The sequence below is a fragment of the Coturnix japonica genome, chromosome 13 (genome assembly GCF_054131305.1).
Source record: "Coturnix japonica strain WE chromosome 13, WE-NBRP24, whole genome shotgun sequence".
Classification (NCBI taxonomy): Eukaryota; Metazoa; Chordata; class Aves; order Galliformes; family Phasianidae; genus Coturnix; species Coturnix japonica.
The window spans coordinates 11,125,454-11,138,372 of NC_140675.1; the positions used below are offsets into that span (position 1 = coordinate 11,125,454).

A 12,919-nucleotide genomic window follows, 5' to 3' on the forward strand; every position below is an offset into this window, starting at 1 on the left:
TGTGCAGTATGGTTAATTCCAGATCCCTGTCAGTTACTTACCTGACTATAAAAATAATTGTTACATGATTCCCTAAATGTTTATCTTTTTTTTCCCATATCACTAGTGATTCAACTCATGAAGAGGAAGAAAGGATAAATGAAAGCAAAAGGTAGCAAAGAAACTATTACCCATCCATTAGCAGCCTTCTTTGCTGACAAAGATCGCGCCAGCTCAGAGCCCTGCAAGAAAAGACAAACAAAGTGAATGACAAACTTGTCTACTTCTTCTCTTAGCAGTTTCCACAGGAGTTTCTAATGTACTCATCTTCACAGTCATTTTACAGTCCAGTAGCTTAAATTCTGAAGTCCCTATGCTCACCATTTTGTATTACCACACTACTACCAAGGTGTAAATAAGCATACATAAAGCAACAGGCACAAGGAATTGTATTTGGCTTATGTGCAAGGGGGCTACAGAGGTGAAGAAGCGGCCCAATGGTAGATAAGAGCCAGTTCCAAATGGCTCCAGAAGGGACTCACTACTAATCAAAGAGAGATAAGGAACCAAGGGTCACACTGATCAGTACTATTTGTCAGTTTTTACCCCCTGCCCTAAAGAAAGAGTCACCCTGGAAGGATCCAACAGTTGTTCAATCTGTTTATCCTTTCTGTTATTCTCTTCTTCTAGTCGACGGAGCTTAGTTTTCATACGATTTCCTTCATTTCTCTGAGCTTGTATTGTCTAAAAAAGGAGAGAAAAATCCAAAGCTCATTTCAGAAACACTGAGTTCTCACATGAATTGTTACTGGCATCAGAACATTTCCAATTATGATAGCCAGGACAAAGCAGACAACAAATAAAAAAACAAAACAAAGACCACCACAGTAGACCAGGGCTGACAGGTTAAGGGAGACGACAGGACAAAGATAAAGTTCTCTATGAAGATAAATAAAAGTTTCAACAGAAAGGCCACCTTATACAAATGATCTACAACAGCCAAGACTTTTTTTTTTTAAATACATAACCTGAGCATTCAACTTGTCCTTATCTTTCATACACTGCACAAATCTCACCTGACAAACTGTCATAGAACTGTTTGAGTTGGAAGAGGCCTTTAAAGGTGCTCTAGTCCAACTCCCCTGCAATGAACAGGGACATCTGGTCTCATCACATTGTTAAAACATGACAAGCAACAGCTGAGAATGGAAAACAAAAAAAGAAAATGAAAAAAAAAAGAGGTTGGGTTGAAAGGCAAAGAAACCAATGCAATGAACCTTTTCTGTGTCCAGCTAGGGCCATGGCTGAGGTTCAGGACTGGATATACTTCAAGGCTTCTACATCCAGTACTCAGAAGTATCTATCACACCACAAGAACAATGAAATTGCCTTAAATAGATAGCTTAGACCTTGCATTTCAAACACAAAAATGTTGGGTGGATATCTCAGTTGTACCACAGAATTCTGTCCGGATACGTACAGACAGACAGAGACCCTATGGCTTTTACTATGTAAGCATCAGAGAGACAGTACCTTTTTCAGTTCTATGATTTCATCATACATATCTTCTTTTTCCTTGTAGTCAGGAGTTCCAGGAATGTAGCCTACAAAAGAAGGTACATAAAATAAGCAGAAATGAAAGAAATGTCCTAAATGAAAACTTTAAATGGAAAAATTTAGAACATCATGGAACCTAGGCCATGAAAAAAAAGAAACTAAATCAGCAAAGAAGTTAATTTTATAAATGGAACCGAAATTGAGGTGTTACCATGTGAACCTCATGCTACGTCTTATGGCAAACTTCTCCTAAATATTTCTTGTCTCTATTGTGCTAAATTAAAACAGACATCTGAAGAAAAACACACTTCACAGAAGACTGAACTCTCTTCCCAACAATTAGTTACAAAACACATCTAAAGACGTCCAAAATATGTTTTTTTAATTAATACTTAATGGGTGAAAGTTTACTGCCTCTTAGAGTCACCACAAGATATGTGTTAGCAGAAACAGCATAGGTGGCATTTGAAATGGAATTTCATACTGGGGTTTTTAACTTCATATTTCTCATTTAAGAAAAAGAACAGAACTAAAGTTTCACATTTTGATTTTTCATATAACACCCATTTGATTTTAATATCACAACCACATGACAGAACACTTTCTAGAGGAGAAGTAAAAGGAGTCAATTACACAGAATTTCAGGCATGCAGATGGTTTCTATCAATGGTTCCTAAACTCTGCTTTGCAAAGTCACAACAAATTGTCTACAGCTGGCCCACTGAACCATATTATGTTTGCAACATTTTCAGCTGAAAATGCATGGCAGTTTGCAAGAAATTCTGAAAGCTAATAGTGATTCATTGCTCAAAAAACCTGGGAGCTGCCTCAACCAATTTGTAAATCTCAAAAGTATTCCAATGATCATATTTTGACAGGTGTATTGCAAGACAGGTTAAATTGAAATGGGTCTTGTTTTACTAAAGCAATGATCTTAAAAAACAACATGAGTTTGCATGGAAGAAAACCAGACGACTAACATTTATCTACCATACAGTTACAGAGTTTACCATTACTAGAAGAACGGGAATGTTTGGGCTTTTTCATTCCTAGAGCTTCCTTCAAATACTCTGGAGTGCTACTAGAAACACCAGCTCGCGTATGTCCCATGTCAACATCTGATTTCAGGGAATGGTTCATTCCTGCCAACAAAAATGGAACAAAATGCAGAAATCAGGGATAATTGTGAATTACATTTGTGGATTTATTCTGAACAAATACAATACTGAAAGCTCCAGATGCTGTTAATTATTCCTACTATAAATTCCAATGCTCAAGATCAGATGACTCAAATTCAGTTCCAACCACCCAAATAAATACTATGGAAATGACTTCCCATGTACCCTCTAATCAAATACATATTTCCTGTTTAAAAGTTCATATGTTAAGCTGTCCCCAGGAGTGAATTGTAACCATGTTGCAGATAAAACTTCTACACTCATACCTTGTTTCAGTGATCCCAGCCACATCTGCTTTGGGTTTCTCATAGCTGCACTCTCAAAAAGTGCATTGCCTGTTCCCTGCAGGGATCTCCAAACTGCAGCTTTCTTAGGATACAGTTGTGTACTAGAGCTGTACGGAGACTCTAAAACAAAAGAAAATATCTCAGCATTGCCTGAAAAAGCTCAAGATCACAAAAAATCTGTTTTGTGTTTCTAGGTTCCCAGACATAAAAGAAAGAGGCCGAGTAACACAATAACAGTTATATCACTCAACATAAGCAGAAGTACTTACATGTCCAGCTTGGATACTTATCTTTAACACACTTGTATATCTATATCCATTCATTTTACATACAGAAATGTCCTTCATATGAGAGGAACACATATGGATAAACCAAGAGAAGTTTATCTATAGCTGTTAAACCACTGGCAACTTCCTAGCAGTAGTCAAAGAACAGAATTGGTCTGACACAACTGCTGGAGATTCCCTCCTATCTCTACTCCAGGTATTGTAGTTAGGTATAGATACTGAAAATCACTAATGATTTAAAGCTGAGTTTAGATGTGCACTATATTGGCTAGCAAGTTAGTCTTCAAATTAAGAAGAGAAGGAAGAAGCGGTTAAACTAAAAATCATGGTTAAAGTTAAGGAACTGTTTTAATTCCATCATTTAGAGATTCCAGGCAAAGGAAGAAGATGTGCTCCAATCAGAAGGGTGTGTCTCCCCCTCACCCTAGAGCAAAAATTTGAAGTGCAATGTGATTTTTTTTACTACAAACAACACAAAGTAACAACAATCAGCAACAACAACTGAGATTGATTTCTTTGAAATATAAAAAATGGTTTTCCCCTTGCTGGAAAATCAAGAACCATAACTAAACTATGAACTTGAACATTTAGCCTATCAAAGTCTAACTTCCCAGCTTACAGAATACAAATGTCAACCAGAGGCGCTCTGCACACACAATGAACAATTCCAGTCAGAATAAAGATGATGTTTCACATAAATCTACCTCCTGTGCCACAGAGAAATCTATCCTGTTATGCACAATGGAAGCAGAAGATTTTTGAGCTCTTACTTGGTGACTTCGGAGGCTTGTGAAAAATTTTCTTCTTTAATTTCTGGAAGAAAAAAAGAAAATGGTGTACTTAAAATATTGCGCTTTTCAAACACTCCAGCACAGAACTGCAAAACTGGCTTCAATCTCCATTTTATGCGAAGAGCACTTGTTCTAATAACTTAAAACCTTTTGTGCATGAAAGAAAACCAGATGCATTAAATACATGCAGATCTAGCCACAGCAACGGTCACCAAAATTAGGATGGTACCCACTGAAGCTTTGTGCTATAAAATAGTCTATTTGTGCTCAGAAAACTAAGACCTTCCTGGTCCCCACTACATATAACAGCAAGCACAAGATGATCACAGAGCAGAGGCTGTACCAGAGTAGAGTAGGACCGCTTCTCTAAAGGAAAGGCTTGTTCAATTCCATTAAAACACAGTAAAATAACTACTTAGGCATTCAAAAGCAAAATGAAGCAAATACCATCTGCAACTCCCAAAGAATTTCATAGTATCATAGTCTCGTGTGGGTTGGAAGGGACCTTAGAGATTTTAGAGATTTAGAAGCCAGAACTATATCTGGAATTATAAAGAGATTGTAAGCTCTCCCCTCTGAATGATGTCTTATTGATCAGGAGCCACCACACGGGTAGAGCATGAGCAAGAATATTCTGAGAGGTCTTTTTAAGGCATTTATCAGCAGCACATCATTAATACAACTCACCATTTCTGAATCCGATTCACAGGTTATCACAGACAAGCTGTCATCTCCCTGGGAAATAAACACAAACTGTGAGATTTGCTACTCTCCAAGCAATTGCTTTTAATACACATCCAGAATCATTTTTATTAACACAACAGAATTTAAATGCAACTAATGGGAAACAAGTCATCACTTTTGCCAACACAGCATGATCCGCGTTCTGTGTGCTAACAGTGTAAGTCACTTCAGACAAGGACCACAGAGATAAGGCACTTTGGAGTGCACCATCACACAGCAGGGCCTTCAGGTTCCCCATTCCTCAACATGCAGACTCGGCATGAGCCTCTCCCCACTCACAGCTGGTCAAGCAGCAACTCACTCACCCTTTTGCCCCCTTCCTTCCTTGTTCCCACCCTTGCTATGCTACAGGAGTGTTTAATAGACCACAGAACTGATGGGGCTGAGAAGAAAGGACAAACTATGGAGTCAAAAAAGTGTTTGATTTTTCCTCACACTGAGCTGACAGAACCTCCTGCTTCTCCAATATGAGCACATCCACAGCAGAAGGAAAATTTCCACTTCTCTTTCACATTCTACAAACACAAACTGCCCTCACAGAAGAACGCTTTCACTTGCTGCCAACTCCACATCGCTTCCAGCTGCAGCCCCATTCTTTGTTAAGATGCTGATCTCTCTCACTGTGAAAAGCGAGGAGGGGACGAGGTGTTTTTTAGACTCCCAGCTGACAGCAGAAGAGATGGGGCTGACAACAACAGCGCAGATAAAGCAGCTTTTTGTGCTGGCTGAGAGCAGGCACGCGTGCCTCTCACACACTGTGCCCGTTAGCTTTTAATTTCCTGAGGCAATGTTCCCTGCAGCACACCAAGATATTATTTTTGTTATTTTTAAGGCCTTTTTTTTATCACTCCGTGTGATCTCCCTACACAACTGCTGCTGTGAATCACAATGAGGAAGGCACTCAGCCCTGCCACAGCGTTCATAAGGTGCCACTAGGGAAGCACTCCACACCCTGCAAACATTAACAAACCCTTTGCTTTTAAAACACAACGACGGGCCTCAAAGCCTCCATCTAACTGCAGGGGGGGGGGCAGAAAGGAGCACTACATCCCCCATGCTACGGATAGAGGCCTCCTCTAACAACCGCAACATCGACCTGACGATTCTGAAGGCTCCGTGTTCTTTCTCCCCAGCACACAGCCCCGTCCCCAGGCTGTTCTCCTCCCCTCATTCCCCGTTCCTTACCAGCTCCCCCTCCTTGGCCGCCTCTCCACCCCCTCGGGCCATAGCGGCCGTGCGGCCTCAGGGGGCGGCAGGCCCCAATTCAGGCCATGGCGCCCAGCTCGGGCCACTTCCGGGTTGTGGTAACCATAGCAACGAGACAACGAGACAACGAGGCTTTGGGGCCTAGTTTGCGCCTGCGCAGTGAGTTCCCGACGTGGGGCCATAGGCCGTGCTGTGGAGCTTGAGTGCCACCCAGCGGCTACGAAGGCAGGAATGGCGGAGAACCGAGCCCAACCAGGCCCTGCTCACTTTAAACGGCTTGATTTCCGTTAAAAACTGCCTCTCCGACCTTAGAGGAGCGCACTGAGCGTGCCCGGCTTTTGCGACAATCGCTTTACGGCTAACGGCGGTAACGCAGTCTCCCTTGGTTACAGGGAGCCAACGCCGGGCCCGCCGCCATGTCACCTCAGGGCGGCCGCGCCATGAGCCGGGAGTGTGCCCTGCTGCTACCACGGGTCTGTGCTGCTCTGACCGACCCCAAACAGTCCGGCTTCGATGACACATGCCTGGAGAAAATGCTCGATTGGTTCCGGGAGCTGAGGGAGGCCGGTGAGTGCCCAAAGCCCTGCTGGGGTTGGTTAGAGAGGGTTATGGAGAGCAGCCGGGTGCCTGAGGGCCGCGCTGGGCTTACCCTATTACCTATTACCGAGCTGCAGCCTTGCCCTACCCGCTGTGACGCTGTTTTCTATCCTTGGATAATTCCCGTTCAACAGAGCCCACCGTTAAGCTGCTGCAAGACAACCCGTGTCTGCCATCATTCTTCACTGCTGTGCTGACACTGCCCGAACCGGAGCCGAACATCCTCTCCTTCACATTGCGGTTAGCTGGGGTAGTTGCAGCTGTGGAAGACAGCTTCGTACACTTGCAAGTGAGTTACATACCCACCTGTGCTTTGTCCAGTACTAAGGACTCCTGGAAAGTCTTCAGTATTGGGGGGTGGAGCTTCATGATCCTTGAGGTCCCTTCCAACCCGGGTTGTTCTGTGATCTGTGATTCCATTCTGCTTCTAAGACTTTGATTTCTTGCAAACATGGAACACATTAACAAACAATGATATGTTTGATTATTATGTTATTATGTTTGATTTATGATTTCTTCACTAGGAGAGTGGTTAGGCCCTGGAACAGGCTGCCCAGGGAGGTTGTGGATGCCCCATCCTTGAAGGTGTTCAAGACCAGGTTGGACGGGGCCCTGGGCAACCTGATCTAGTAAAGGTGTATGTTTGGTGGCCCTGCCAGGCAGGGGGTTGGAACTACATGATCCTTGAGATCCCTTCCAACCTGGGTCATTCTGTGATTCTGTGATATGGTTATGAGAACCTGCAATCATAATAACCCTTCTCGGTTCTCATGTCAAGCTGCTGTCATCTCAGTGCTTGTGTTGCAGCAAGCTGTACTATCAGTGCTCATAGGTAATACTTCTCAGTTTCAGTTCAAAACATGATATGGGACAACAATGTATCTCACCAATAGCTGCAGAATATCGTATATCATGTATCCCTGGAATATCATATATCCCTGGGCAGGTCCTTTAGATTTAAACTGCAATTATAGAGGTAGTTTTCTGATCGTAGTAGGTTGATTTCCTGCAAAAACAAGGGAACTTCTCTAAGTCCTGTTCTATATAACAGACTGCATTTATAGTACAAAATTCGTTAGGGAAAGAGATGCACGCAACATAAAGCAGCTTAACTGATCTAATATACGTGTAACTTCCACAGCATCTTAAGAAACAAACAATGTTATGTTGCTTAGTCCATAAAGAAGAGTTGAGTTTAAGCATGAGAATCTGAAAATTCTCTATTTTAGTGTTAATTCTAGCAAGAGAAAGTTTGACTGCAGTATTTGTATAGTTGACTTGCAGCCTCTCTGCTCCTCTGAATCCCCCCTGCTCGCTGTTTACGCTGTGTGTTCTCTGCCCTCAGCAGCTGGAGCTGTTGGCCAGGCTCTTTGGTGAGGATGGGCCTCTGAAAAGTGCAGCGTGGGAAGATGCGTCTGTACGAAGTGGTTGGGTGGAGGGCATGCACAGCATGGTGCAGCACCCCTCTGCCCTCCACTTCATCTGCAGTGGCGGTGAGTGCTTCCAGGACTGGTAACGCCCCAAATCCTCCCATCCATTTTGCTATGATTTTAGTGTCGAAAAATTAACCAGGGACTCATTTATTTCTTGACACATTTTGGAGTCTCATTTTCCTTACATGGCTTTTTAAGTTCTGTTGTTAACACCAACTGTAGATTCCCTATATAAAGAGGCCAGCAGTGCTGGATTGGTACTAGCTGTGCAGCATGTGTTGGGAATGAGAACTACTGCTGCAATTCCCTTTTTTCCTTACTGGATCTGTCTGCAGACGGTACAGACTTCTTCCATAAATACACTCTTAGCACTCCTAGTATTACTGCTATTGCAGTGAAGCCATCTTCTGTTCCTGAGTTAATAAAACCTGTGAAGATCTGAAAAGATTTACTTTCTTCTTTTTGTTTGCTTGTACCTAAAGACTGTCTGACTTGAAAAGGCAACAGAGACTACAAAACAAAACATTAAAAACCAAACCACATTTAAGCCTCTGTGTTACTTGAATTAAAATTAATATAGCTGGACTACAGAAAGACTCCACAAGAGGAAGACTGGTGTTTTTTTTCCTTCATTGATTTTCTTTTGTTTTCACACAGGAGGCATAGATGTGATCTTCACTCTGCAAGGGGATTCCAGCCTGTTTGTAGCTTCAGCTGCCTGTCGGCTTCTGGTTCACTTGCTCACCTTCTCTGTAGGGTCTGAACCAACTGTACCTCTCAATGCAAAGGACTGCGACTGGCCAACTTGTGCCCACATGATTATAAAGCATATAGAAGATTCTCTTCAATCTGGCTCTGCCTCTCTCATCAAGCAGTCATTAAAACTGTTAACTAGTCTGTTTGGCAGTTGTCAAGCTCCTTGGACTAAAGTGCTTTGGTTAGGCATAGCAAAGCAAGTAGAATCCTTCTTGACAGAAGATTCTCTTCAAGCACAGCACGTACTGGTGGATCTTCTTCTAAACATGGCAAGGTGAAGATCTTGGATCCAGTGATGAGAAATGCCATCTGTGTGTTAGTAGGACATATGACTTACAGTTCTTTCTTCTCAGGTCTCCTGTATTTCACAACACTGAAGGCCATTTTTGGGCATTAGTGACATCTGCTCTGGAACACTTAACCCCAGTACAATCAAGTCCTTTGGCAGTGGGAATTCTGAGGCTCCACCAATGGTAGGAGTTACTGCTATGAAACTTATTCACTCTGCAAATGCTCCCAACGTCTCTGTTGTGTTTCTGAGAGTTGTTTTATTTGCCACACAGCATTTTCCACTATATTGCTTAATACAGTGGACTGATTGGTGGGACCATGCAAATAACTAACACACTTCAGACACTGCTATTAGAATAATTGTTTCAAAGGCAGAATTGAAAAGAGCCAGTGTCATGTTCACACATATACTTTAGCATTTTACCTACAGACAGAAATACAAAGCTCCTTTAACTTTTTATGGCCAAGGTTGAGTAAGATGGATATTATGACTTTCAAATTCAGAAGTATTAGGTGAGTTTTCTCTTTCACATAAACACTGACAAGTATGTAACAACTTTAACTGCTGTCCAGCAGGAGTATGCATCATACATACATCGTGCATCTCTGTCAACAGTAGGAAAACTTAACTTAGAAGGAAGCAGTGTAAGTTATCTAATTTGACTTCTTACGCATTGCAGGGCTCCATTAAGAGATGGATTGGGTTGCTCAGGGCCTTCACTGATCCAGTTTCAAATATCCCAAAGGATGGGGATTCCACAGCTTCTCTAGGCAACCAGTTCCAGTAGTTCTTTACCAGTCTCACTGTAAGAAGTATTTTCTGTGTATCCAAGTTGGGCTCTGCCTTGTTGCAGTTTAAGATGTTGCCTCATCATGTGCACCTCAGAGAAATCCACTGGCATCTTCTCCCTTTAGATGGTGGAAAAAGCATGGGGACATCATCACATGTTAAATGATTCTAGCACATATAGATACTTTCAGACTGATGAACATGTGTGTCTTACTGCCTTTTTTTTTTCTTTTTTTCCAGTAAATGTCTATCTAAACTCTCTTCTTACACAGGCTTTCACTCTTCACTGCTGAATGAGGCTGCTTATCAATTCCAGAACCGTTTCTCTCTTTCAGTTAGCCAGGAAGAATCAGAAGAACGCTTGACTTGTGACAGTAATTTCATTTCTATCTTATTGCTGGCTTTTTTTTACAAGCCTGTGTAAAAATCACTCGTGTGCTCAGCATTTGGGGAAAGATGTTTGGGAAGAGTTGAAGTTTGCTTGTTTTGGTAATTGCTGTTTCTTCCTTGAAGCCCACAAGTTGTGAGGATTAAAGCACTGACTGTTCTCCTTCAACCAATGGACTGTATTTTGAGAGCAGCCTCCAAGCCTCTGGAATATGCAGGTACTATTGCAATAAAAAAGTTTAGAGGCTAGTCGGTTTGCCAGTGTTTTAAGTACCTGGATCAGACAAAACTGGAGAAAGACAGAAAAAGCCAAGCACAGGAGCAAAGTTTGTGGTAAAGCGCAGCATCCTTCTGACAGTTGCATCTTAAGGGATCTTCATACTGCATCACTTCAAAATAATAGCTTAAAAAACAAGTTTGGAGATCACTGTCCTTTGTAATTGCTAACAACCTGAGCTTCTCCCTTTGATCCCCTAGGTTTGCTGGATGAGTCGGTTAGTGATCCCTCTGCTGTTGAAAGCCTTCTGTCCTCCAAGTCATCTTGTGCTAGTCTTCTGTGTCAGACACTTGCTCATCTGGAGGAGCTTCTCTCTGTGGTGAGTGAGTTCTGTTAGTTAGAAAATCCAGCAGGATGTATTCCCAGTAGGATAACAAAGGAATATGAAATCTTGTAAAGAGGGACCATACTTGGTTTGACACCTACCTTCACAGGCTTAGTTGTCATACATTATATCCACTGCAAGTCTTGATCCAGTGAAAAACATAAATTGAGTTGCTTTCCCAATTAGTGAAAAGCATCTCCTTCCATTTATGCAATAGTTCATTGGATGAGAGGAAGATTACTTGTTTGTAGTTATTAGCATTATGTTACCATAAAGACAGTAGAAATTGCAGCTTTTGCTGTGTCTACCAGAAACTCTTGCTCTGTATGTATGCTTGAAACATTTGATGAAAGCTTGTTTTTTTCCCTCCCATTAGGCTTTGTTGCCTGTGAGTTTACCCTATGCATCTTTGCTGCATTCTGTCTTGACAATATTACAGTTCTGTAATGGCCTCCTGGTTCCAGCTTCTCCTCTGGGAAGCAAGATTAGCCAAATCTTGGTAGGTTGCTTCCGAGTACAGAAGTCAGCTCTGGATGCTCTTGCAGCACTTTCTGAACAGAAATGTGAGTTAAACTTTGCACTACATTTTAATTTTGGAAATGACTATTCTGTATTTGAGCACCGTGCTTTGCTTGCTTCTATAAAACAGTATGATAAGCCTTTTCATTCCATATTAGAACAGCTGAATTAATCTCTTTTCCTTAATATTGGTTCACGAGTTTTTGTTTTGCTTTTTTTTTAAATGTTTCAGGCAGCGACACAGTTGTGGAAAGTTTATTTGATGTCCTTCTGGCATACCTGGAGAGTCCAAATACTTCTCCTACTGTGAGTATAGAACTAAAGAAGGCTCCAAATCTATTAGCTTGCCCAGTGGGATACAGTTCTGAGAAATGGTCTGACAACAGCTGTTCCTTAGCATGTATTACTATACATGCTATACTAATATACATGTATTAGCATGTATAGTATTAGAATATCTAGAAGGCTTCTTTTGAGTGACTTGCAGGAAATAGCTACAATGCCAGTGAGCAAGTAGTTGACCAATAAATCAAATGCTCTTGAAAATACAGGAGCCAACATGTCTGACTGTAGAACCAATATAATCAACTCGACTGCGCTCTAATTTCTTCTGACAATTTCACTGTAATTTTGAGTCCAAAAAAGAAATGTATCTAGCATAAAGACAGCAGCACCTTCTCCTGCAGTAAAGTACATCTGCTTTGTATTTCTTCAGGTTCTGAAGAAATCATTTAAAGCTATGTCCACATGGTTGATGTGCTTGCCAGGAATGTTCTTCAAAAATAAGCAACTAACTGAGAAGATTTTGCAAGGTAACAAAGCTACTGAAGTTAGGACAAACAGCAGCTGGTGGCACATCTGAAATGTGCTCTCACCTGCTTTTCCCACCTAAAACACTTAGGATTTGTTTGCTTGCTTGCATTTGTGGTGAGTTTAGTTGTATTTGCTTATATAGTGCTTCTAAGAACTGTGAGAGAAGCTCACTCACAGCATCAACAAAAGGGGTCACATCACAGAAAACAGTGCAGAGGTTGTACAGTGGCTTGGTTGGGTTTGTTACCTTTCGTGTCGATTCACGCCTCTTCCTTGGCTTTCACAGATGTATTTCTGGTGCTGCAGAAGCGTTTGTGCAGTCCTTGTTGGGAAGTACGAGATTCTTCTCTGGAGTTCCTCACCAACTTGATTGAAAACCTGAGAGGTACGTGCAGAGATTTAATGGCTCAGATTAGAGTACTGTTTCTTGTAGCGTTAGGAAAGTCAGTCAGGCCTTTGGAGCATCCTCTGACCTGTAACTGCAGGGGGAAAGAAGGAAGGAAGGAAAAGATACGTTGAGATTTTTACTTTCAGATCACAGTCAAAGTCTGTCAAAAAGATTAATAAACTTACATTAGCATTCTGTTGAAATTGAATTGCTGTGTCCTCCTTAAAGACAGCTTTAGCAAATTAAACTGTGTTACCTGGCTTGACTGGAGTAAGGGATGAGCATTTCTTTTTATTCTCCTTCCTTAAACAAAA

General features: G+C 41.7%; 2 protein-coding genes and 1 long non-coding RNA gene across 32 annotated transcripts in view; 1 reads left to right on the forward strand and 2 right to left on the reverse strand.

Annotated features, from left to right (window-relative positions):
* IQCE (IQ motif containing E) overlaps positions 1–7,632 on the reverse strand; it is a 26,396-nt gene extending 18,764 nt beyond the window's left edge. For 11 of the 26 annotated variants that reach the window (XR_014934065.1, XR_014934064.1, XR_014934060.1 and 8 more), the window contains exons 1-8: positions 6,933–7,632; positions 4,767–4,814; positions 4,059–4,101; positions 2,981–3,121; positions 2,547–2,678; positions 1,513–1,583; positions 586–723; positions 171–221 (exon numbers count right to left, since the gene is read on the reverse strand). Coding sequence is in view for 12 of the 26 variants with exons in the window: in XM_085514647.1 (XP_085370773.1) it covers positions 171–221; positions 586–723; positions 1,513–1,583; positions 2,547–2,678; positions 2,981–3,121; positions 4,059–4,101; positions 4,767–4,814; positions 6,933–7,088 (780 nt within the window). In the remaining 14 variants the exon portion in view is untranslated. Of the gene's footprint in view, positions 1–170; positions 222–585; positions 724–1,256; positions 1,340–1,512; positions 1,584–2,546; positions 2,679–2,980; positions 3,122–3,992; positions 4,102–4,766; positions 4,815–6,008; positions 6,130–6,932 lie in introns of those variants that run through there. The other 15 variants (XM_085514654.1, XM_015876797.3, XM_085514657.1 and 12 more) reach the window with 12 other exon arrangements.
* The window catches only part of BRAT1 (BRCA1 associated ATM activator 1), an 8,064-nt gene continuing 1,584 nt past the window's right edge, over positions 6,440–12,919 (forward strand). The window contains exons 1-11 of one of the 4 annotated variants that reach the window (XM_015876790.3): positions 6,440–6,596; positions 6,761–6,915; positions 7,972–8,119; positions 8,717–9,089; positions 9,169–9,288; positions 10,410–10,501; positions 10,761–10,879; positions 11,262–11,448; positions 11,637–11,710; positions 12,120–12,216; positions 12,504–12,602. In XM_015876790.3, coding sequence (XP_015732276.2) covers positions 6,446–6,596; positions 6,761–6,915; positions 7,972–8,119; positions 8,717–9,089; positions 9,169–9,288; positions 10,410–10,501; positions 10,761–10,879; positions 11,262–11,448; positions 11,637–11,710; positions 12,120–12,216; positions 12,504–12,602 — 1,615 coding nt within the window. In that variant the 5' untranslated portion in view covers positions 6,440–6,445. Of the gene's footprint in view, positions 6,597–6,760; positions 6,916–7,971; positions 8,120–8,716; positions 9,090–9,168; positions 9,289–10,191; positions 10,271–10,409; positions 10,502–10,760; positions 10,880–11,261; positions 11,449–11,636; positions 11,711–12,119; positions 12,217–12,503; positions 12,603–12,919 lie in introns of those variants that run through there. The other 3 variants (XM_015876791.3, XR_014934056.1, XM_085514646.1) reach the window with 3 other exon arrangements.
* The window catches only part of LOC107320678 (uncharacterized), a 17,624-nt gene continuing 14,048 nt past the window's right edge, over positions 9,344–12,919 (reverse strand). For both annotated transcript variants that reach the window (XR_014934067.1, XR_014934066.1), the window contains 2 exons: positions 12,465–12,696; positions 9,344–10,015 (listed from right to left, as the gene is read on the reverse strand). This is a non-coding gene — a long non-coding RNA (uncharacterized LOC107320678). The remainder of the gene's footprint in view (positions 10,016–12,464; positions 12,697–12,919) is intronic.